Source organism: Meles meles, chromosome 5 (genome assembly GCF_922984935.1).
Source record: "Meles meles chromosome 5, mMelMel3.1 paternal haplotype, whole genome shotgun sequence".
In the NCBI taxonomy this organism is placed as follows: Eukaryota; Metazoa; Chordata; class Mammalia; order Carnivora; family Mustelidae; genus Meles; species Meles meles.
This window is the reverse complement of record NC_060070.1, coordinates 146,705,968-146,732,549: the sequence shown is the minus strand read 5'-3', so window position 1 is coordinate 146,732,549 and position 26,582 is coordinate 146,705,968. Positions and strand designations below refer to the sequence as shown.

Below are 26,582 nucleotides of genomic sequence, written 5' to 3'. Positions count from 1 at the left end.
CCCTGAGATCATGACCTGAGCCGAAGGCAGCGGCTTAACCACTGAGCCACCCAGGTGCCCCGGGCCCACCTGCTTCTTTTGCGGACTCCCCAATTCATCCTCAGTGCCTGTGTGTAGCCCCCCCTGTATTTCTTCCTCTCCGGCCCAGTTTAGCACCCGAGGCCACCGATCTCCACCTCAGACTCCTGAGGCTTTGGCCAACTCTGCTCAGGCTCGTCCCCCAGTGGACTGTGTTTTCCAGAATACAGTCAGCACGGAACCCGGCCCTCCTCTCACCTCTCTGACTGTTAGGGTTCCCTTCAGTCCGGCTGAAGAGAGGAGAGACACATCCTCAGGCAGGAAGGATGTGGAAAATGGCCAGAATCTAGCCACATTCCAAGCGTGGAGAGGAGGGGAATGGAGATGGTCCTTGTTGGGAGGCCCTGTCCTGCTGCTGCTGAGCAGGTCAGGTAAAGTCGGGGGACTATCCCTCAGATGGATGAAACTGAAGGCTGTGGTTATTATGAATATGGAGAAACAGTCTGAAAAAGAAAACAGACACATGGACACCCCAGAGGGCTCCACAGAGATCCAAGAATAGGACACCTTTAGTCAGGTTGAGGCCAGGCTTTCCAATGCACGTACAGCCATGGAGGTGGGGGAGAGGGAGCTGGCAGCCGGGCCAACGCTGACGGGTGGGTAGTACTCAAAGAAACAGAACGCCAGAGCTATTCTCAGAAGACATCCCTGAAACCCAGGCCAGGTGGAAGCCGGGCGACTTGAGAATTGGCAGAAATTCATAATGGCGTTCATGATGAGGAGGGAGAACAGGAAATGGCTGGAATTCACTGAAGAGTTACAGTTCACCGTCTGGCAGCCGGCAGTCATTGTAAACGGACAAGACAATACATAAGGTCATGTCCAGCAAAAGATAAAGTGTCCAGAAATAAAGCCATTTTCTCTGATAACATCTTAATTATGACCGCGTATACGTCTGGTTTCATACCGGGCCATCTCTACTTTCCTCCAAAATGAATTCCTGGAGAATGCATCATAAGTCTCCCTTTTTTCATAAGAACAATAAAACCATGGGTTGTTACCCTCCTGGTTGTGACTTGGCATTGATTACAGATAAGACCAAAAGAAATCATAAAGCAAAGACACAATAACGAACACGTATAATCATTTAGAACAGTAAAACTGTTCCAAGTTATTACAATGAAGAATTTTAGAGCAGAAGTGAACATTCGAGTTTGTGCAGCCTCTTCCTCTCATACAAAAGACAAGACTCAAAACTACAACAACAAACTTATTTCCTGATGCCCAATCACATAAGAATCCCGTGAGGTGATACGCTGTACAGAATACTTTGAACATATAAGGATATACAATTTCCTTACAGTGAATCTACAGAACAGAAAAATGCCACCTTACTGGATGAGAGTTTTGTATTACCTAATGTTACAGTATTAACCTACAAATAGCTATAATGAGTCTTACCTTGCTTCTAGAGTCACCACTTCAAAAAAGGAGAAGGAATTTTTTTTCTGTTAATATATAATGTATTATTTGCCCCAGGCATACAGGTCTGTGAATCATCAGTCTTGCCCAATTCACAGCACTCACCATAGCACATATCCTCCCCAGTGCCCATCAGCCAGACACCCCGTCCTTCTCCTCTCCCCCCAGCAACCCTCAGTTTGTTTTGTGAGATTTAAGAGTCTCTTACAGTTTGTCTCCCTCCTGATCCCATCTTGTTTCCTTTTTTCCTTCCCTGGCCCCCATAACCCCCCATCCTGCCTCTCAAATTCCTCATATCAGGGAGATCATATGATAGTTGTCTTTCTCGGATTGACTTATTTTGCTAACCATAATACCCTCTAGTTTCATCCACGTCATTGCAAATGGCAAGATTTCATTTCCTTTGATGGCTGCATAGTATTCCATTGTGTGTGTGTGTATATATATATACACACCACGTCTTCTTTATCCATTCATCTGTTGATGAACATCTAGGTTCTTTCCATAGTTTGGCTATTGTGGACATTGCTGCCATAAACATTCGGGTGCACGTGCCCCTTCGGATCACTACGTTTGTAACTTTAGGGTAAATACCCAGGAGTGTGATTGCTGGGTCATAGGGTAGCTCTATTTTCAACTATTTGAGGACCGTCCATGCTGTTTTCCAGAGTGGTTGCACAGTGTGCATTCCCACCAACAGTGTAGGGGGGTTCCCCTTCAAGGAGAAGGAATTCTTAGTCAACTCTTTACATGACAGAAATTGGAAACAATAAAAATGTTTAACAATGAGAAAAGAAGGGAATATAAATTTAATGATACGTGAGAGAAGCTCTAGAAATGATGAATACGTGAGCAACAGAGAATCACAGAAATGTGTATTCGGAAAAATGACGAATGTGAATATAAATTATAGAGTTTTGCAGCAAATTCAGAGAACAATATAAACAGCTGAAAATTAACCTTCATTGTATATATATATATTTTTTTCTATAAAGTTGTTCCATGTCCATAATATAAACCAACAAGAAGCAAGCAGATAAATGAGCAAGCTGTTTCTAAAGTTTGGAATGAAGTTTTCTTGCTCTTGATGAATTTCTTTGCAGCTGGAAATAGGAGCAGGGGTTTATAAAATGTTTTACTATTTATTTATTTTGAAGAGAATGATTAGAGCACTTAAGTATTCAAAGAATGCCCTAAAAACTTTCATTTCCAGGCCCTTGAGAAAATAATCCTTTGAATTCTTTTTGTTCATTTCATTGCTCATTACCCTCCTACTCCCTAAACAAACAAACCAAACTCTCTATGTCTCCAAATGGAAAAAGAAGTCAGGGGGGTAGCCTGAAAGTTTTAGAGGAGGAAGAGTAAGGACAGTCACCCACCTTTGCATTTCTTTAAAACTTACTTAAATTTATAATAAAACAAGTAAAAGCAAATCAAAACCAAAAAACTAAAGCAGACAAATACGACCTTGAGAAAAACTGAACTGGGAAAAAAAAAAAAAACTGAACTGAAAATACATCGAAAAGCATAAAGATAAGAGTATGCTTAATCAGAAAAAGTGTGTCTATTAATTATAATGATAAAAGATTTTATCTTAGCCCAGTTTTATAATCCAAAAAGCAAAAAAGAACTTGGGGAGGGGAAAGAATGGGGTGACTAATTGTACAACTGACAATTAACCAGAACCAATTTTAGAGTGATTTAAAATGTTCTTTCCCATCAAATTTATAAGAATTAAAGTTCTATCAGAGAAGTGGACTTTTAAAGCTTGTTGATGCATCTTTAAGAGGTAACAAAATACATCTTTATTCTATGTATTCTTCAGGTAATACAATATTAAATTTTCTGCAATCCATGATTTATCGGTAACACAGTTGTGAGTAATGGCAGAGGAATGGTGGAAGGAGGTGGAGGCCATGCATCCGGGCACATGGCCTAAATTGATCCTCGCATTAAACCAGACAGTGAGAAGACTTTGTACTTGGACTTTTTCTGAGCGGTGACTGACATTCTCTCACCTACACTGAAAAAAGAACAAGGAAGAGCCAGCTTCCACAGGCGGAGGACATGGCGTGTTACGAAGAGCATCACAGCAGAATTTTGGCAAGGTCTCAATATTAGGAACAGCTTCATTCCTGAGACTTTTTAATCCTACACAGTCTGTGTACATCGTGTAACTGACAGTGTTTCTGTCTTTGCACTGGCTTCTACAAAGCCTGTGGTCAAATACTCAGCGCCGGTCAAACAAGCTGCTGTGACTCGAGGACACGTGGTTTTGACAGCAAGTTCGCCATTGGCATCATCTTACTTTTTCTACTTTAACGTTCTTTCTCTGGATTTCTTCAAATGCATTTTTTAAGAATCCTGCATTCTGTACATTTGTCTAGAAACCACCCAATTCCTGAATGCAGATATAAATAAATGAATTGTGTTGATAATTAAAATCATCAACTTGTGTCACGTTATCAAACTGCCCCATACGTTGTCCTAGGAAAAGAAAACTGCTTCTAATATTTATACTTTTTAATGGCTCATCCCTCAAATTTATTCTCATCTCATAAAGTTAGGTAAAACCCAGCAAGTATAAATACAAGAAAATATGTATATCTTCCTTTTTTCTTGGTTAAAATATAACTGCCAAGTTGTTTTTTATTTACATTTTAATAAAAAAGGAAATGCAGACTAAAATTCATGAAACATTCTTCAACTGAAGACAGTTTCCCTCATTTGAAGATACCATGTAAACCAAAGAAAAACCACTGTAACTTTCCTCTCCCGCATCCCACCACAGGAGTAACTAACGTACCCCGGTAACATGAATGACACTGGGGAGAACAATGAAAGAATCATGATGGGTCTGTTCCCATTCTGCCATGGAAGAGTGAAATGGGTATGATCCATGTAAATAAAAACATATTGTGCCATGCTGTTTATTGTTTCTATTCTCGTGAAAATTTGCACTCTGCTCTAAGACAAATGAAAACGAAACTGGAAAGTAAAATAAGAAACAGGGAAATGTTTAGCAGACAGTCTCTCGATGACAACGTTCCAGTCATCACCAAATGGAACCGTCCATAACTGAGAAGCAAGTCACTGAAATGACTTGAAAACTTTCAAAGTCTTAACAGGGAAGAGACAAGGCTCTGAAGTTTGATAAGGGAATGAAAGAAGAGAATTTATTTAAAAGGGTTGAGCTTTTTGGCTTTCTGTACTGAAAACTAATTTACAGAAAGAACACGAAGGCCATCCATGCAGGAACTCAGCAGCTCAAGGTTTCCTGAGCCTCAGGGCCAGGCAGGAACAGGAGGGTGTGAGGTTACAACCGCCTTGGATCGCCCTGACATTCAGTTCCTCACAGCACCTTGTCACTAAATTAAGGTATTGTTTGATCAGACCTACTGAAACAAACATGCCCGTCTAGGGCTTTAAATCACCTCCGAGTCAACACATTCAAACTGGTATCCAAGGGGTAACAAATTTTCATTTGTGTGCGTGTCTAGATTTTAAATTGCTACTCCTTATTTTCAAAGGCTAAAGGTAGGGGGAAAAAATTGAATTACGTATTGAGAAACACCTTCAAACCTTTTTTAAAGACTCACATTAAACAAAGTGCTAATACTTTGCGCACACTTATCCTCATGCTTTCAACCTTAGATCACTCTTTCAACCAGTGTTTAACCTGAATGATCTCATCAGAAGGTAACAGGGATGATTCATGCTGACGTAATGTGATTCCTGCTCTGCTCTGGCCTCAAATATACGGGACAGCTGTGAGTCCCCCGTGAAAATCACACAATGCTGTGCAGCTCAACAGCACCAATACAAGTTGGAAACGACTGGAAAGTGCACGGTAGGCTGGCATCCCTTCAGGCAGGCGGCTGGAGGAGCCTGGCTGCACGCGAGCGCCGGGGAGAAGCCCCCCCCCCCCCCCCACTCCCGCACAGCCCAAGTCAGACAGAGGCTGCTGCCACGGGCAGGAGGGGACCTTGACCAAGGGATCACCCTCCTCCCTCCTCGTCGCACACGGAAGAAGCCAAGTTTACTGGTAATAACTTAGAGCTAAGCCAGGTGACCCAAACTGGTCTCAGGTCCAACTATGAGTCAAGCTCTTTTGACAACTTAAGTCAACAGTCCGGGCACAGTCAACCCGCCACTTACCTGCGTTCCCGCCATCATCTATTGTTGAAACAAACTGAAACTGATTACATTCTCCTAGGACACTGGGCAGCCGCCAGGCCCTGAGCGACTTAAAGATAACTTACCCCCTTGGACACAATGCTCAAAATTCACTCTGGAAACAGGCACGAGCCTGTGAAATGACTCCAGACAGTATTTTTATGTATTTATTCTTAAACAAACTGCCTAACAAGATAATGTTTTACACCACCCAGAGATTAGGAAGTTAATTCTGATTTTCCATGCAACAGAATGTTGTATGGGGGGACCTAGAACCGTTCCACACACTGGCAGCTTTTCTAAAATGTCTTGGTGGGTCCTGATGAAAACAGGCGACTTCTGCTCAGGGCGACAGGGGCTGAAATTTCTTTCTGCACAGAATATTTTGCCCACTGGCCCTTCAGAGTTCCTAACGTACTCTCTGTTACTCTTTCTTTAAGATATCACAAAACCACGGCCGAATGCAAATTTTTTTTTTTAAAGATTTTATTTATTTATTTGACAGAGAGATCACAGGAGGCAGAGAGGCAGGCAGAGAGAGAGGAGGAAGCAGGCTCCCCGCCGAGCAGAGAGCCCAATGCGGGACTCGATCCCAGGACCCTGAGATCATGACCTGAGCGGAAGGCAGAGGCTTTAACTCACTGAGCCACCCAGGTGCCCCCCGAATGCAAATTTTATTTAGGAAAGAAGCCGACAGGCATGATCACCCAAGGACTCTCCAACAGAAATGACTTCACGCAGGATTAAGCACCGGTGACAAGGGCTGTGAGGAACTCCAGGAAAGCAGGGGTTTACCAGGGAGAGGAAAGACTAAAGTTAAGTGTTTGGGAGACGGGCGCTGCTGGGGGTCAAATTAGGGTGTGGAGTTTTATGGATAAAGGAAGAAAGGACTAGAAATCAATGATGAGAACTCTGGTGTGGGAAAAAGTGTCTACTTTCAACCCTGATGACCCCAATGGGTAGCATCACTCTTGGAGACTCTGGTGAGCTTTGACCAGGATGTAACCACTGCAGGGGGCACGGGGCGGGGGGGGGGCTCAGTTGGTTAAACTTCCGACTCCTGATTCAGGCTCAGGGCTGTGATCCGTGATCTCAGGAATGTGGGATCCAGCCCTGTGTTGGGCTCTGGTCTCAGCAGGGAGTCCGCTTGAAAGCCTCTCCCTCTGCCTCTCCCCCCACTTGTACGCATGCACACTTGCTCTCTCTCTCTCTCTCTCTCTCTCTAATAATTAAATCCAAAGCGTAACTGTGGCATACTCATTCTGCTCTCCCAATCTTCTACCTCAGGAGACATTTTATAAAAATCTGTGAGAAAGAAAATAAAACAAAAATGTTTTCAGTGTTTTTTTTTTTTCCCTCCTCCACACTGATCTTTTATATATTTTAGATTAAATATATAATGTGCACTGGCTTCTACCTTACAAGTATCAAATTTCTTTATTTTTTAAGTCTTGCTTAATGACTGTGTTCTGTGTCGAAGGGGTGTTTTGTTATTACTATTTTTGGGAGAAAAAACAGCAGCAATCATTTATGTAATGCGTGCCAAGCACTGTAGTTGTCTACCTTAATGCATATTATCTCATTTAAATCTCCCACCAGCCTTTACGAGAAGGGTATTATTATCCTCATTCTACAGATAAGAAAACCAAGGTCAGAGAGGTTAAGTAACCCGGTCAATATCACAAAACTGGAGGGGATTTAAGCCTCGTTTATCTGACCCTACACCTGTGCTCTCAATTACTGGGCTAAATTAAAGTCTCTAACATCACTGCTCTGACTGTGATTACTTCCACACAAAAGTTCTTGCTTGCAGGAAAATTATGACAACACCTCACTTAATAACTCTACCAAAGTGGCCAAGTTCACAAAATACTTAAGCTTGAGCGTTCTTCTCTTTCTTCTTCTTTTTAAAATATCATAGCACCTTTGAATTTGCTAGAGTTGCTTTCTGTCAAAAATTGCAGAAATTAGTTGAAAGTGTGGGGTAATCTCCAGTACAATCAACTTACATAATTCTGTCTGACATTTTTGAGAGAAGCAACTTATATATTTATGTCTGACATTTTGAGAGAATGAGCCATGAAAGAAAACCAGAGACCGATGTGGCCATTAAATATATGTGGGGGGCAAAAATGCACTTTTCTGGGCTTTGGGTAAAAATGAGGGCAGGCAGGGCTACAATCTTTAAGCTATCTTCTAACTCCATGTGTTATGATCATATTAGTTAATTTCTCAACCTTTTAATTTCTTTCTCATATCTCATTCTCCCTGAATTTTTTTCCTTCCTCCCTCCCTCCCTTCCCTTCCTGCTTGCTTGCTTGGTTTCTGGAGGAAAGAATGAAAGAAGAAGAGAAAAAAACACACTTGTTTTGATAAGCTTAGCACCCCAGCTTCTAAAACTCCGAGATGGTATCATTTAGGATACTGGCGTTAGAGGAGCTATTTTTACTGGGGAGATGAAACAGTAATTGGGTAAGGAAGGAGAAAAATGGGTTAATGCCACTATACATATGATGCTTTGACAGAAGTTCAAAAATGATGCTCGGAGCAACTTTGAAGATTCTTCCCTCAGTACAGGTCGGAACAAGTAAATTAAATGGGCCGTTTTGTTATTTAGCATCTCCTAGCAGCCTGCTGACACACGGACCACTTTGAACACGGGCAGGAACAGCTTACACACCGCTTCCTGTTGTGTGGATAATGACGCCTCTATCTAACTAACTAAGAAAATAAGGTTTTCCTAAGCTCTCCATAATGCATCCTCCACAAGAGAGCAGGCCATCATCCCCCCGCAGCAGAGTCGTGGGCCGTGCTACCACGGAGGGGCTGTGGGGGCTCCTGGCCGAGGCGTTATTTAAATTTCCTGTAGGCGATCACAGCCCACGTCGCTAACATCTCTGCTGTCTAGGCTCCAGTCTGGTTTGCTAGTGCAGAACAACGCTCCTTCAGGAGCTCTGGTTGTACCCACAGGACCTGAGAAGGCCACAGAAAGAAGACCATGTGCGATCTCAAGGTGGAGGGAAATGGAACGCGTTCCCAGGGCTGTCACCAACGGGAACCCAGAGAAAGGGTTTCTCTTAAGAGAGAGAAGAGAAAATGAAAGGAGTAACTGGATGATGACAGCAGGCGCCAATTCGTTACAAAATGAAACAACTCCGATCACACAAGACGTGCGATGACAGGACAAGAGAGAAAATAAGGCAGGCCGGGTACAACCTCCCTTTGGCCACTAAGAACATACACCTAGTTTATGTGAGGAGAGGACTTCATTTAAATGACCTAAGAGGGAGTGTTGAACAAAAAGACTTCATATCCTACCTTCCTGAGGAAAAAACTCCCCATAATAAGTAATAAAAAGTAACACCTGAAAACAAAATGAAAATGAGAAAGCTTATTGTGTAATTTTAGTCCAAAAATAAAGGTTTGCTTGACCGAAGAGTTAATCTTTACCAAAAGCATCCAATGTCATAATCTTTGCAAAAGTGTAGCCAACCCTTCTATTTTACATTTAAATATAACTTCCATTTTTTTAGAAACGTATTCCAGTACTTAATAACATTCAGGATTTCATTTTTGTAAGAAAAAATTCTTTTAAGGCAACATAAAATAAATAGGCATCAGCAAAACTGCCACTCATAGATATTTATGCTTTAAGGATAAACTTTGGTTTGGGCACTTTGTTTTAGGTAATGAGCAGCAAATTAGTTCATCTGGAATCATCTTTTATTTTTCTCAGCAGCTCTTATAGCAAAAAATCAAAACAAAACAAAACAAAACAAAAACAAAAACAAAAAAACAGACACCTGAAACCCTGAAATCTTATTCATATATCTATCTTAAAACACACAGTATGGACCAAACAGGCTGTCTACATAATGCTTGACTAAATTATCAGATTTATTTCTCTTGGCTGATATGATTTCTAGAAAAATAAGCATGGGCTCTATGTTTAGCTGTCTCCACAAGAAGTTCTATTAATCCATATATCTCTTAAGCAGGGAATATTCTGGCAATTTATTTAAAGAAGGTGTAAATTCACTGTGCCCTTTCTGCCAGTGCACCAAATACTGCAATGGTTTCCCCAAGGGAGACTGGACAGAGAAAGCAGAGACTCCTGTTTGACCCCTGCTGGCAATCAATTTATGGCCTCGAGCACAAAGCCTGATAGCCCTTGCAATTCTATATTAGCTCTTGTAACTCTTGGTATTATTCTTATTCATATAAATGTCAAATTCCTATCAGTAACCTGACCCAAGTGTTCGTAACCTCAGTTTACACCCTTTAAAACGTCTCAGAAGTGGAGGGACTAAATTAAATTTTATATGTTTTAAATTAAACACCCAAGAAAGGGAATTAAAAAGAATAGATTTTGCTGCTAAACACAGGCTACCACGCTGTGTGAAGGTTGATAATTTAAGAAATACAGACGGCTTGGAAGAGTAAGCTGTCTTACGATAAAAACGAAGGAATCACTCTTTCAGTAAAGGGACAGCAGTGAAGAATTAAACAAAGCAGGGCACCTGAGTGGCCCAGTGGGTTAAAGCCTCTGGTTTCGGCTCGGGTCATGATCTCAGGGTCCTGGGATCGAGCCCCGCATCAGGCTCTCTGCGTGTCGGGGAGCCTGCTTCCTCCTCTCTCTCTGCCTGCCTCTCTGCCTCCTTGTGATCTCTGTCTCTCTGTGAAATAAAGAAATAAAATCTTAAAAAAAAAAAAAAAAAGAATGAAACAAAGCAGAGCATGGAAGGCAACTGACTCTCCAAGACAATTTTCTGTACAACTATTTTGCCTGAAAATATAGTGCACATGAGTGTGAGGCTGCTGGTAGTGGGCTGTCTGCACTGACCCAAGCCCCAGAGGCTCATTTCTGTCCATTTCCGAGTCCTGCTATACTAAGGTGATGATGATGCCGTCCCAAGGACTGGACAGAGGAGGCTGTGATGGGTAATGGGCCCTTTGGTTCCCTTGACCTGACCTGGGACGATATTCTTCCCAAGGCAGCCTGCTTCCTATAGGCTTTTCTACTACAAGATTCTACAAGATACCCTACATTCTACAAGTGAGCCCTACGAAGACAACAGAACTGATTCAACGACGAAGTAATGGGTTCATATTGTAAGCACTATTTTAGGTGCTGAAGATACACACACACGAAAAGCCTCATCAAGTTCTATGGGGGAGGGGGAGTCTCTAGCAGGGAGACCCATGCACCCATGCACAATGTGGTAAGTACCATATGGAGATGAACTCCAAGGCGGTTATGTATGTAAAATACTCGGCAAAATGGCGGGCGGTACAAATCAGTCAATGGTAGTGGTATAATTCCTGCTGTTACTCTTTCTTATGATGAAGGCAATGGGGGAGCTATGGAAGAATTTTTGTAAAAGAAATACAAGGTTTGTATTTTAGAAGGAACATCTCTGGCAATGCAGTGAAGAAGGGTAGATTGTAGGGAGTGAGCCTGGAGTTGAGGAAGGGATTTGGGAGGCAACACAATTCAAAAGAACTTTCTGACTGAGGCAGCAACAATGGGGATGGAGAGGCAGACATGAGTCACTTGGCCGACCAAAGTCAAGGGACCTGGTGGCAGACCAGATTGGGTGGGAGAAGGCAAGAGGTGAGTCCAAAGAACAAAAAAGTGGTTCTGATTTGGTTGGATGAATAATGGGGACTGTTACTAAGATAAAGAGCCTGGCGGGAAGAGCAATACGAAAGGTAGAAGCCCAAATGGAAAGTCCTCATTCTTCGGAAGCCAGTTAGATAGGCAGACGGATGGACATGATGGAGGGAAGACAGGGATGGAGGGTAAGAGGGAGAGTGGGAGGAAGGGACTGGGACAGAAAGTGATTGAAGGAGGAGCGACTGGCCAATGTAAGAGGGGAAAAAAGAAAGATAGAAGGCTGCTTGCTGGAGCCCACAGCTGAGAATTTAACCAGAGCAGCTACAATGATGGAGTGTGAGGAGAAATCAGGCCAGAGGATCAAGCAGTGGAAGGACAGGGGGAAGGCAGAGGCAGGCAGCAGGGGAGATCACTCTGCAGAGAGAGTGGGCTGTGAGCAAGAACACAGCACAAAGAGACAAGAGGGAAATGCAGGCTCAGTGAGGGGTTTCTGCAAACAGCAGTCACTGCCAAGTGGAAGAGAATACAACTCATCAGGAGGAAGCAAAGGACAGGTAAAGAAACCATAGAATTTTTGAGTTAGACTAGAATTGAAATCACTTCGCTCATCTTTTTTCTTACAGACAAGGGAACTGAAGGAATCCCAACTCACATCCTGCCATTACAATTAGAAATAGCAGAAAAAGATCTGGATCGTCCATTCTAAAAAAATATTTACTAACTAGCGTTGCCAATAAACATTTAAAAACCTGCCTCTCATAACTCACAATAAAAACTTTACAAAGGATTAATAAATGACCATGGTGTATTCTTCTCTTCAGGGTTAAGGAGGCTTCAAAATTTTTAAATTTACTTACTCTATCTATGTTCTCTTTTATAAAGATAACTGGCAAAAAAAGAGAAAGGTTTTAACTGATTTATATCGGTAATTAAATGTTCCAGTATGGGGGTATCTGGCTGGGGCAGTCCACGGAGCGTGGGACTCTTGGTGTCGGGGTTGTGAGTCTGACCCCCATGCTGGGGGTAGGGATCATTTAAAAAAAATTTTTTTTAAATCATAAAAAAATTCTAATATGAATGTCAATAGAGAATGTAGTTTTTATATTTTATAGAATAGAGATCAGGCTTTGAATCCCAGATACACCACAGATATTCCTTCTCTGATCTTTAGTTTCTTACCTTAAGACACAAAAATAGCACCATGGACTCTGCAAGGTTACTGGGCGAGCTAAATGAAATGATGACTTCCAAAGAATCCATAAAATGCACTCTGCTCATAGTAGTGCTTCTTGAATTATTTGTGGTTAATAACCAGTCTTCCCTCCAATTCATTATGCACTGCTACATTTTAAAAACGACGACGAGAGTGAATTAAATTTGATGTCTTGCCAATGCTAAAATACTGGAAAAGTTTCTAAGTGCTTACGTTTGGTTTCGGTGGCAATCTTGTATACTGATGACAAGTCTGCAGACAGACGGGCCCTGGCCGCTGAGCCATTTTTGCACAGCACGTGCGATGGGAGAACACGGCAGTGAGAGGCGCCAGCTCTAGTGCGAGGCAACCTGGACTCAAATTCTCCTGGCGCGCCTGCTACCTGCGCACTTCCACGTTTGCTGCTTCCTCGTCTGTGCAATGTGGAGGCCAGTAACACCTCCCCGGGGGGCTGCAAGAATTACATGACTTTCTCTGTACTCCCCAACCTGAACAGTGACGGGAACGTTGTATTATTTATTTATTTGGAATATTTTCAATGCTCAGTATTAGAAATTAATATAATTGTTATTTGAAAGGAGTGAGCATGAATGTGTGTGCATATCTGTACGCACACACACCCGTACACACACACACACACACACTAAGTCATGGTTCTAGGGTAAATATTTTTATGCTAGTGTAGTTAATTTGTGTATTTTTGTTGTTTTTTTAACTTGGAAAAACATGGAGACTTATTTTAGCCAATGAAAACAGAAAATACTATGTTTTTTATGTACAAAAACAGTTTTAAAATTCATTAAAATTTAATCAGTAGCTGTTTTCTTCTTTTTAAGCTCTCCAATGTACCCCGATTCTGAAAGTTCTCAAGAGTTTTCAGTTAAATTTAGTTTCTTTTATAATTTTAAGTACAATTCAGGGAATTATACTATAAAAGTTTTTAAGATGCAATCTGACTCTTTTCTAAGCACAAAAATGCTCTTCAAATTTTAATTATATCAGGATTCTTGAAAGTACAACTTATTTAAAAGGGAGAAGGGTTGCGTGGGGGTCTCAGTCGTCTGCCTTTGTCTTGGGTCCTGATCCCAGAGCCCTGGGATCAAGCCCCGCGTCAGGCTCTGGCTCTGGGGAGTCTGCTTGAGGATTCTCCCTCTCCCTCTGCCCCTTCCCCCCCTAAAATAAATAAATAAAATTTTCAAAAAGAATAAAAGGGAGAAAAAAAGAATAAAACCCAACCAGGACAGTTGATAAGAGTTAGAACTGGACAATAACACTTTTTCCAGAAAAAAAACCCTCAAAAGAATAATGGTATTTTTCTAATCACACAATTAGTCATTATTGCACAGTTCAACTAAAATGGTATTTTCAAAAAAAGTTGAATGCCTGGTCTTATTTATATGGCTGGACTAAAACCAACTTACTCTAAATAAGGGAAGAGGAATCTGTTCATTTGGAAGGCTATTAATAAGGCACAGCTGATTTCGTTGACCAAAACAGACTTCATTCCTTTCAGGGGCAGTTCTCAAACTGTGACATGGGAGCATTTTCAAGAGCACAAGCGGCAGAGACTGGTGAAGGTCCCTCCGTTCCCTTCCCTTCTCCTCCCGCCGAGATTTTTAGTCAGATACATGGAGGTCTGGAAGAAACACCAGGACTTCCCAGTTTCTCTGGCACCAGAAACAGCCATTTTCTACTCAAAAAGACGTAAGTGCAGTGTCAGGTCAACTCCAAGACAGGAACTGTAAGGGTAGGGAAGGAGAGAGGTGCACCCTTCCCTTTCTCCTTTCTGCCAGCTAGCATGGTGACTTGAGGGACGGGTCGTAAGCAGTCACCATGGACCATGGCGCCGGAGCTCGTGGACAGCTAAGCAACAGGACAGAGCTCTGGGTCCCCGCTACTGCGGACTGTCCCACCGGGGCAAGACGACCACCTACTACATGTTTTGGGGTTTTCCCACCTATCTTGTTTGAGCTCTTTTTTGTTTCTGGTCATTGACAGCCCAAACCAAGTCGATCTACAGCTGAATACTACCGGTGCCGGAACCTGAAAGGTGGCATTAGCTCGGTCCTGCAGCAGGTTTCAAGTACTCACTGCAGACCCGAAGCTAATTAGCATCGTGTGTTGGCAAAATGCTTGGTCAGACTGTCAACCGCCAAACCTCAGTAGACAGACCAAGTGTTAACTAAGTCTCCAGCAGCAGGAGTGCTAGAAAAAAAATCAGAATGACAAATATTACCCTGCTCCTTCTTCCTGCTCTCAACAGAGAACTCAAGACTAGGAGGAGCCAGCTGCAAGCCGGGATTGAAGGAAAATCTCTGTGTTTGAGAGTTATAATCCAATTTGGCTGAGAAGCCTGTGAGTTTTGTGCTTTGCAGGTTTGCAAAAACCCAAGCAAAGCAATTTTAAGGCTTGACTGCAATGGCGCCGCTCCCTAAGAGACCAGTGCCCCACCATATACTGACACCATTTCCTGGCAGCACTGGGATGAAGAGTGTTTCAGATGGCCTCCATGAAGTCATCCCGAAATTCAGAGTCGGGGTAATAGGGCATAAGATTGAGGCCAATAAATAAAATAGAGAGTTTTCATGTTTGAAAACTATGTCCAGACGTGATTTTTGACTAATTTGTTCAGAGTCGGGGTAATAGGGCATAAGATTGAGGCCAATAAATAAAATAGAGAGTTTTCATGTTTGAAAACTATGTCCAGACGTGATTTTTGACTAATTTGTTCATGGAACTGACAAGAAATAAATAGATGGGGAGCATACTAAAATTTTTTTTTTTTTTAGCATACTAAAATTTTTAAGGGAAGTGGTTGCCAACGATGCATCAGGTTGGTCTGCGTCGTATGTGTCTATACAACTCTTACAGCAATTTCCAGGTCTGACGTCAGCACCAGAAGGAAGCAGGCATGGAGGTAGCAGAACCCAGTCAGAAGAGCATATTCTCTAATGCCCAACTCAGACATGGCCTCGGAGACCAGAGCGGTGGAGGACGATCAGCCAGGAGTTTCTCCTATTGAAGGTTATCAGGGTTCATGGGATAGGGTAACAAAGAATGTCCTTCAGTGCTAGGGCAGAAAGTCTTCACATGATTCTACCAAACAGGATTTGATAATTCCCACTGAACAACAGCTGATGTGTGTTTCCCATTCCATAATTTTTTTATTAATTTCAGAGGTAGAGGTCAGTGATTCATCAGTTGCATATAACACCCAGTGCTCGGTATATCACCTGTCCTCCCTAATGCTCATCACCCAGTTATCACACCCCACCCGCCGCAACCCTCAGTTGGTTTCCTAAGATTAAGAGTCTCTTATGGTTTCTCTCCCTCTCTGATTCCATCTTATTTTATTTTTCCTTCCCCTCCCCTATGTTCATCTGTTTTGTTTCTTAAATTCTACATGAGTCAAATCATATATTTTTCTTTCTCTAACTTATTTTGCTTAGTATAATACACTCCAGTTCCATCCATGTTGTTGCAAATGGCGAGAGTTTGTTCTTTTTGATGGCTCAGTAATATTCCATTGAATAATATTTTAATCCCTACCACATCATTTTATTCATTCATCTGTCAATCCCATACCCCCATTTTTAAATGGAACTTTTAAAAATTATGTCCTAATTTCTACTCTACTTTAAATGGGGACTTTGGACATTCTGAAAAGGAAAGAGCATTGCCCACAGACCATGCATATACAAAAGGACAGACTAGACGGGGCTTGAGTTATCTCTCTTAGACAAAGGGTAAACTCTGTGTGTAGTAATAAGGTGACCCAAAGGATGAGAGACTGTGGCAGACTTCTAACCATTTTCCATCTCACCTCCCCTTATTTCCAGCAGAGCCCTGGGTTTTCAGATGGACAAAAGGCCACTCAAATTAAAGACTCCATTGCTTAGCCCTTCTTTCTACTCAGTGTAGAACACATGACTAGGTTCTGACCAATTAGATAAAATCAAAGTGACACATGTAACTTTCAAACAGGGTTTAAAGGGGAAGAATACATATCCTTTGTCCCTCTCCTCCCTACAGACTGGAATGCAACTGTGATGGCTGGAGCTGAAGCAACCATCTTGGACTGTGAGATGAAAGCTATATCCTGCATCCCTGACACGCCAGAGATTATCACAGCTCTGTCGCTAGCTCTGAACTTTATTTCTGGGACTGAACAACTTCTACTTTCTTTACGCCATTACTTTTTATCTGTCACTCTGAGACAAACCAAACTATAATTTTATATACACAAATATACATATATACACATACATGTGGTTGAGATAAAGCCTTTCCCTGTCAGTAGATTTTATGTCATAAACAAATCAAACCAATAAAGTATAGTCGTCTAAAGAAAGGAGACAGGTTTTCTGTGAGACCTGTAATTCAGTATTTCCCTCTCGTCCATGGAAAGCCTATAATAAACATTTTTGCTCTGCTCCCCTATACTAGAGTTAATCTTGGGTTTTACTACATATACAAATATACAATATACATATACAAATATGTATACAAATATACATATTTGTATAATATGAACCGTGATTTAAGAATGTGAGTCTCCAGAAGACAGGCATCAGGTGTTACTTAGCTTTTCATAATCTACACGTAACAAGTGTCTGACATATAGTCTATAACCACTAAGTATTAGTTGAATAAATGAGACTTTGGCTCCTTTGAAATTCCTATCAATTCACAATGACTTTTTTGGTTCTATTTCCAGAATTTAAACTGGTCAGATCTCAATAATCCAAAATTCAATTTTTAAAAACAATGATGGGTTATATGACCCCGACTTCTTCCTATTGTTTGCTGCTGACTTAGTTACTGTGCCTTTCAGGTATTACTTCAAAGTCTCGTAGAACGTTCCAAACTACATGCACTGCATATGCTCCCATGATTTCTTCCTGGTTTTCGATAAGGACATAAGGTCCCAGAGAATTAGGAGGCCTCAGGAAATGGCCATCAGAGAATGATGACAGGGATGAGTACAGGAGGTACGAGTGGCCAAGAATGGACTCTCCTTGTGCCAGCAGCATGTGACGACACGGGTCAGTGTGAGGAACTAAGTCTGGTTAGGGGTGGGAATTTGAGCTGGATATTAATATAGTTGGTTCCAGGAAGGAAGGATGAAAAGACATAGAAATGAGGACGTAATAAAGTTTTTGAGACACAGCAGACTATGTAAGACAATACTCTGCAAGACGTAAGCCTTGGGACGGCGTTTTACTTTACTTGTACACACTTCATGAAGACACTCTGCAATGTACAGTTAAAGGTGTTGTTACAGATAGACCAGTCATTATCTAATGGTAATTTCTCTCCCTGTGCTGACAATCACAACTGCTTCCTTATCATCCCCTCGCTCAGGGAATCTCCACCTGGATGGGGAGTGAAAGCAAAAAGGAGGGGATTCGGACTACAGAAAGAGTAAATTTTTGGAAGAAGCTATGTCTAACTTAAAATTTTCTATCTGATAATAGAGTCAATCCCTAATTAGAAAATTACGATCATCCCTGATGTTTCTAAGAAGACTGGGAAGGCTAGATGCCATGGCAGCAATGAAAAAAAGTTTGGAGGTTCACAGGCTGGCACGTGAATCTGAACTCGACCAGTTATTAGCACAGTCACTTCAGGCAAAGTCACCGTATGCCTTAAGTTGCTCACCTGTCACATGGGGTAATAATATTTCCTGTCTGGTGTGAGCCATTGTAAAAATTAAATGAGCTAATCTACATAAAGTGCTTAGCACATCATTGCTTCCAACATATTATACACTCAATAAACAATGCCTTATAATTATTGTTAGCTATTAGCCAGCAGGAGCTCACAGAACACAGACTCTCTATGAATGCAGAGGTTGATGGTCTACGAAAGGGAATATATCAGTTTCTCTGCAAAGAGCAGGGGATTTTCTTATTTATGAAAAGAGAACTTTCCTTAAAACAGACTGAGAAATATTACTCTAAGCCTTAATCTCATTGGTTCCAGAGCGAGCACCATTCATGCAATGACTACACAATATGCCTGCCTCCTGCTCTCCTGCCCCCAGCGCCATGTGCACAGGAGAGCAGAGGGAAGACAAGAGGAGGACAAAGGGAACGCTGTGCTAGGAACTGGGAATGCGGTCAACAGAGGACCACGGAGACTGCTGGGACAGGGGACAATACTGTATCTCAACAGGTTTTGAACACTTACGGTATTGCGGACAGAATCTTAAAAATACCTTTTCTTTCCCCTCTAGCGCCTGCTGACAAGAGCCAACTCTAGTTGACAGCTGACCCTTTACCATTTTCATTTTCCTTAACTGCTTTGTCCCTTGGCTTCTGCAGTGTCATTTCCTCCTGTGTCTCCTCCTACCCCGGCCTGACCCCGTGTTTACAACCTCTGGCACGGGATCCTCTCATCTTTACATGCACTCAGACACTGGTGTCCCCAAGTCCTCTGTTCCCAGCCCTCCATTTTCCAGCTCCGGGATGATCTCCCCACCCACAGCTTCGTCTACCCCTTAAAAGCTAATTACTTCCCAACATTTATCTCTAGATCCTCAGCTCCCTCCGGGGCTCTTGGTCCCTATTTTGCACAGCCTGCAGGGGTTCTCCCCTGGATCTTCTTTTCAAATTCATTTCTATTTTAAATTGCATTTCAAATTCAGTATGTCCCATACCAAACTCATGCCTTCTACCCACATTCCTCCTTCTTCTCATTTCCCCTCTTGGTTAACCATACCATCTACTACGCCTTGGGATAAAATACCAAGAAGCCATCCTTCCGCATCCTCCCTCCTAAGCACACACTGTAAATCTCACCTCCCCCACATGTGTTGAGTCCACCTCACTGGCTCCATTCCTGGGGTGACATGCCTTCGACGGGAACCAGGGTACAGCACAATGACTGGGTTCTGACTCAGGCATCGCGTGGCCTTAGCTCTCACCAAGGTTCCATCACTAAGCGCCTGACCAAGGGCAAATTACATAACATCCTTGGGACTGAAGGACTAAATAAATTAACCTATACCACTGCCCTCATGGCAGTGCTTGGCACCAAAGTCAAACTTAAAAATATTAGCTACTGGTTTTATTACCATGACCATATTAAATATTACTATTGGTGTTGGTATTATTGCATTTATTACAGTGCTAAGCACAAAACTGATAAGTTTTTTAAAAAGTGATTAAATCAATATTATTAGAATCAGTAGGGAGAGAGCTACACAGCAGAAACTGAAGACTGAGTTCTATTATGCATTAAATCACTGTGGGCTCTCACCAAGTCTTTTTAACCAGTATGAACCCTGACGTTCACTTTAAAAAGTGCAGGTTAAAAATACCTATCGTACATATTTGTCTGGGTTTCTGTGACAACATCATGACATAGGACACGAGCCCCGTGGAATACGAAAAGCACTCTATCGAAGGAGAAATGTTCACGACCAGTATATGATTTCACAGTATGCGATCTGACCCTTGTGTTTGCAATAAGATGGAGAGAAAATGTACAAAGGATTAAGGGAAGGTAGCTTCTCTGTTTCTGAAAGGAATAACACAATTGTATCATAAAGGAAAGATATAAGGTAGAAAGAGATTAGGAATGATGAGATTTCTCTCTGGACCGGGCTCGATGGAAAGTGTAAAGCTAAATCAATAGAAAATGTAATTACCTTCAAACCAATGAATCACATTTAGGGTAATCCCAAAATAATATGGTGTTTAGCACATGATGTCAGTGTCTTCCAAATATAAATATAATACTATGGTCAGAAAGAAAAGGTAAATGTTTTCCTTGCTACATAACTGTTCAAATGATATGCATTCATTTTCTTGAAATAATGTAGAGCTAGCTAGGGAGACAGAGAAAGAGAAGAGAACGTCACTATTTCAGAAAGATATCTGACAAGAGAGAGAATAGTGAGCAAGGCCTTAGGGACACCCAAAATATCCACCAAGTTAAAGATATCAGAAAGGATGAGATAAAGCCAGAAAACAATTTTGAGGGAAGTATTTTCCCTAAATTATTTGGGAGGTGGTTATTCAGTGAACAGAAACACATCTGGGAACGCATCTGGAAGGAAACTTAATTACCTAATCCTTGCCGGATTGGTTTTTTTGGTTTTGTTTTTTGTTTTTGCAATTTCTTTTCCTCTGTTCTGACAAATACTGTTGCTTGTGTTTTCAAGCCACTAGGAATAAAACTAGATATAAAAAAATGGAATAAAACACAAATTTAGCACAATTTGGCCTTTCATCAGATTCTGTTCCAGTACGGACACGTGGGTGACTGGAAACTCATGAAAAGAAGAAAAAAAAACCCCAAAACTCAGGATGTTAATGAGTTAGCATCTCTCTTTTTTCCCCTCTGCAGAGAGACTGGAAAAGTAGGTCATAGGACAGGCTGGGAGGTAGTGAGAGAACTCTGGGACTCACTGACAGAAACCACCCCGCCAAAACCAGCCTGACTTTGGGTCCCTGTGCCCCTTCACAGCCTGAGTATACAGTGGAGAGATCGGAGGACAGAACTTCCTCTGCAAGGCTGTCTGCCCCCCACCTCCAGTGAGTTCTCCCCACTAAAAGCTCCTTAGTTACTGGTTGTGGAATTTCACAGGGCAATCTGTGGGTACAGGGGCTTGGGGCTGTGCACACATAGCATGATGCTCAAGGTTAATATTTGATAAGCAACATGACAAATTAACCCAGAATTACACAGCACGTTGGCAGATGATAATGGCAAATGCTGCGGAGGGTAATATCATGGCATTAAAAGTCCACACAAAGATGCCACAGTAAGGCACAACTTCAGATCTATGCAACCTGCAGGTAAAAACATAACCAGTCATCAGTTCATTCAAAATGTATTTACCGAGTGAGGGGAACGGATCTTGTCTCCCAAGTTTAAGGTCTGGTTAGTGAAGACCAAAAGGCCACTACTTCCAACAAAATAATCTCCAAAAACAAATAGGCCTTTTAATACATAAAGTGTTTCACGTCTTAAAATGTATTTTTCAACAGGACACTCTTAGTATTTCTTTCACACTTTAATGTGTGAATTTGAGGACTCAGTTTTTCTTACTTAGCATGAGAACATATGCTTGAGAGAACACCTCTGCGTGTTGTGACTTTTTGAATATATGTGAATATACGGTTTTATGGTGGGGAGCGACTGTGCAAATTCAATGCTGCTCAGATGAGGGGAGCCCAATCAAAGTCTACCTCCAAGGTACCAAAGTCCTAGGAACCCAAATTACATCATCCTCAAAACAGCTAAGTGAAAAATCTGCTCTTTGGGAAGTAACTCTTTCAAAATTACATGAAAAAATAAGAATAATGATTCAAGTGTTATACTTTAAAAAAAAAAAATCCCAATAACATAACACAAAAACGGGGGCAACTGGGTGGCTCAGTGTGTTAAGCCTCTGCCTTCAGCTCAGGTCATGATCCCAGAGTCCTGGGATCAAGTCCCACATCGGGCTCTGTGCTCAGTGGGGAGCCTGCTTCCCCCTCTCTCTCTGCCTGCCTCTCTGCCCGCTTGTGATCTCTGTCTGTCAAATAAATAAATAAAATCTTTAAAAAAAAAAAAAGATAACACAAAAACCAGCTCAGTGAGGATTAACGGAAGCAGTTGCACTTAGGAGGTATTTGTTAAAAATCACAAGAACGTAAATCTTTCTGAAACCAGAAATGCACCTTAGTGATGATGGCTGCTTCCTTCTCCGCCCCTGAAGCTCCCATTACGTAATTCAAGAAACCATCTTCTCCGTTCATATGAAAACATCAACTTAGTTAATTTTCCAACTGGGTTAATCAATCAGAATAGAATAATTTAAGTCACATGATTGTCTGCTCAGGACCAGCTGTTTTAAATTAGTATATTAAGTAATTTAGACACTTTCCTTCGCAAAGGTTGCGTGATTTAATAAATTCCCATATGTCTCAACATGTGCCAGAACCACTGGGTTATCGTCAATCCAGCTGCTGTTATGGTAATGGCTGCCAACTTTCAAACAACTGAAGAGAATAATGAATCAACTTCAACTTGGCTCGTAAGTCAACTTCTGTTGCTCCCAGCTAAAACATGGGCCAGTTTCAACTGTAAAGAAAATTAATTAAAAAGATGTCACCTCCAGCATCTCAGAGGCGTGGCATCTCGGCCACGGCTGAATTCGTAGTTTCAAAGCCTGCAGCCCACAGTTCGGTGGCCATGTTACATGCGATAGGTTGTTTTCAGAATTGGATTTTTTTGATGAAACAGATTAGGAAATGCCCTGTCCCTCATGCATAACATGAATATATAAGTCTCCTATTGATGGAGAGGAAAAGAAAATCAAGATTCTTAGTTGTTAAAGGCTCACTAAGAAAAAAGAAATAGGCTTCAAAAACTTCGGAGGAAACCAGACACTCGTACAGGAACCTAAAAAGCAGATATCAGAGGAGAGCGCCACACAAAACACTTTACGTCAGAGTCATTTTAACAAACACACGAAAGCAAAATGACAGTATGAGGCCCTCTTTCCAAAAAAAGACAGTATTTTACTGAATTTTGATAAAATGCTAGCCAAAACAATTTTGTGCTGGATCAGTTATCCAGACTAGCGGTTCTACGGTAAAAATCCGTGAAACTTTGGTGTTTCCTATAAGCACTAATCCATTTGGCATAAAAGCTGTGCTGGTTTTTTACAGGAAAAGTAAGCAAACCATGAGAGCAGAAACCTGCTCAAAAGATTTCATTTATTTTTAAGCTGGATGCAGTTGAAAATTCCTCCCTGGGTGCGTGGACTTCCCCGAAGGACGGGAATACTTTTTCACAAGAGCAAAGGTGGGGTGTATCGTCTGCACAGGGGTGAGCGCACAGAACTATGCATCACAAGCGACAGGAGAGACTGGACGGAAGACACAATTTCATGGTTCTGATGAACTGTCTAAAACCATGTAAGGATCACCTTATTAGTAGTCATAATTTGATTTCTTCTTATTTTCCAAAGAGTCCTTTAAGTTTTATCAGGATTATCATATTGTCTGCCTTCTACGTTTTTCTGATATATCCTGTAAATTGTAATTTAAGTATGGAATTATATACCAAGGTTTCCTGCGTCCTCACTGTGTACCTCCAAGATAGAGTTTAATAAACCACTTCTCAGAGATGCTATCAAGACTCACACTCTCCCAGGCTGAAACCGGTATTATGGACGGATGGGCTGCGGGATGGGGTGTCTTCTCCGGACATCTCCTATATCCTCTCCAGGGATCTCTGGTATTTCCAGTGCTAGAAATATTGGTAATCCTAGGGTGGAGCACCCAGTTCTGGATCTTCCAGACAGCAGAGTAGTTCTAGAAAAGCTACACAGATGTCTCAGGGCAACTCGGAATCCAAAGAAAGGACAATGAGTTTCAGCCATGAATAATTCAGCCACGAATAAGGGCAAGAGATTACTCTAACACTTTGATGTGATCATCTTTTGACCTCTCTACAGCTCATGGATGCTGTTGAAACTGTTCCAGATGCAACAGATTTAAAAGGTCCATCTTTGGAACAACATAAAAGGCTAGAACTTATTGTGAAATTGTTGTCCACATAGAAGGCTGCAGTAATTCTCCAAACAACTGAGTCAGCACTCACCCAAGTAGAGGAGAAAGAGGTGTTGATTCCTTAACCTTACTGAATCACATTAACGCAACAAAGCACTTGGAAAGTGTTCTAGTCTATTCTGCACAACAGGGTGCATGTCTACACTTGGCAAAATCTTGTGCAACAGGTATGAATTGTGCACATTATTTGCTACCGCCCTAGTAATAAGCAACAGGCAAGAAATTTCACAGGTGCAACAGTATGTTTGTGATTTTGAAAATATTCCATTCACCATTGCCAACGTGCCCAAAAGGACTCTCTCACATGAGACAAGTTCACCTACCATCAGCTAGAATAAAAGCAAAGGAGGGACACTGGGCAACTTAACAGACATCGGACATAAAAGCTCTTATCCTTCAGCCCTGACCTCAGTTCTCTTTAAGAGCAGAAAGTATTATAGACGGTAGAGATCTGTCATTATTCTGTTTTCTGCTTTGAAGGCTGTATATACTTAATGATTATAATTATGAAATCCTAGATTAAAAATGCCTTCTATTCACTGATTTGAATATTCGAACAATTAGCTGTGTTTGTTTGAATGCACACAAGTGTCTTTATTTCTAGTGGTTAGGATAATCAAGAAATGCCCAGAGGTGAAAAAAAAAATTAGAACGATGTACAGGAAAGATGAGGAAGCAAGGAGAAAGTAAATAGAAGAAGAAAAAGATTTTAAAAGATTTCTGTGTAGTCAGGATAAGTCACTAATTGAAGGTGGAAAAAATAATTGCTTACAATTTGTATAAAGCAATCATATCCATGCAGCACTTCGACACGGTACAAAGGTACATAATTATAAACAAGAAGATGGAAATAAAAAGTTGTATCTTAATTATGAAAAACAACAGAGGAAAAAAATTATGGAAAAAAATTATGGAAAGTAGGAAGACCCATGCCGCAAATATGCCAAGATAAATGACGTACCCCCGAGGGGAGAACAGTGCCCTAGACTTGAGAAGGTTTTGTATGACCTTGGCCAGCCCTACTATTTCCTGCCTTGTATAATCACAGAAGGCAGTCAGTGTTTGGTGATGATGAGAAGTAGGATTTTAAAGAATATAATTATGGGCTGCAAGTGTTTTCTGTGGAAACAAAATGATCATTCATGTTTAAGATTGTGTAAATATGCCTTAATTTTGGTCAACAGCAATTTCAACCTTAAAAAACAGAATCCTTAAACCTCCTTGTAAGTCACAATTTTTCAAGTAATCTTCAGGGATAAACATGTAAAAGCAGAGACTTTTCAGATACTCGTCAAAAAATGCTACTTGGTAGAAAACAGTCTCTTCTGTAGTGACACAATTTGGCCTATCTCCACATCAGAACCAGCTTAGCACCTCAAAGTCCACATTAAGGGAGATTTAAGCAAAGCCAAAGCAGTTTTCATCTACTAGGTCGGGTATAAAAATGATCACAATGCACATTAGCTTAGAGAGACGGGCAATCTTACCCAGATTCATGGTGTGTCGTGCACAGATGGGAGGTGGATATAAGAAGAAACCACATGAAGGGTCCCTAAGGAAACATAAAGCCTGGGGAAGCTTCAAAACTCTCGCCTTCTCGCTGGTACCTTTCACTCTGGCTACAATTAGTGCATTTTTGCCACATGCTTTTGAAAGAAGAAAAGGAATGGTTATTTTCATAAGTACTAACAGACTTACTTCTCTTTCAGGAAATCCACTACTCTTTTGAAGTCAGCCACGCAGTATTCTCTCTTCATTTCCATGAGTACAGTGTCGGAGGCAGACTGGACTGGGATGTGCAGGAAAGCGTAGACTCGGGGATGATTAAGGATTTTTGCCATTTCCTTTAAAAAAAAAAATGGAAGGAGAAAACATTAACCATTTTAAGGAATTGGGTAATGGTTTCCTTCAGATCAACACTCACAGGGGCAAGCAAATAAACAAAGCTGAAAACGGACGCAGCCGCTCTTCAAGCAAATGTTAACAGGTACAACTCCGTGATGACTCCATGATGACTTTCGGAGAATTCCACACAAGGCTTATTTCCTCACGCTCAGTGTCTCTCTTAGATAACAAAATGAAGGTAAAGTCACGGAATGCCTGAAAAGCAAGATTTTTGAGGACTTCAAAATAACCACCACTCCTCCCTTGCCTCAAAAAAGTTTTATATTCTGCCTCGCTAGATTAGCAGGGGGAAGGGGCAGTAGTTAAACAATTAAGACTCTGTTATCCTGGGTACTTGAATAAAATCTCCAGACTTAAGGCCAGTCAACAATTTTTTTTTTTTTTAATACTGAAGGAGAAGAAGGGATGTGTAACCTATTTCTTTTTTTTTTAAATATTTTATTTATTTGACAGACAGAAATCACAAGCAGGCAGAGAGGCAGGCAGAGAGAGAGGAGGAAGCAGGCTCCCCGCGGAGCAGAGAGCCCGATGCGGGGCTCGATCCCAGGACCCTGAGATCATGACCTGAGCGGAAGGCAGCGGCTTTAACCCACTGAGC

At 41.5% G+C, this 26,582-nt stretch overlaps 1 protein-coding gene across 2 annotated transcripts in view; it reads right to left on the bottom strand.

Annotated features, from left to right (window-relative positions):
• Nucleotides 1-26,582, bottom strand: part of CDKAL1 (CDK5 regulatory subunit associated protein 1 like 1) — a 628,557-nt gene that overhangs the window by 187,200 nt on the left and 414,775 nt on the right. For both annotated transcript variants that reach the window (XM_046006189.1, XM_046006190.1), the window contains exon 11: nucleotides 25,778-25,923. In XM_046006189.1, the coding sequence (XP_045862145.1) occupies nucleotides 25,778-25,923 (146 nt within the window). The remainder of the gene's footprint in view (nucleotides 1-25,777; nucleotides 25,924-26,582) is intronic.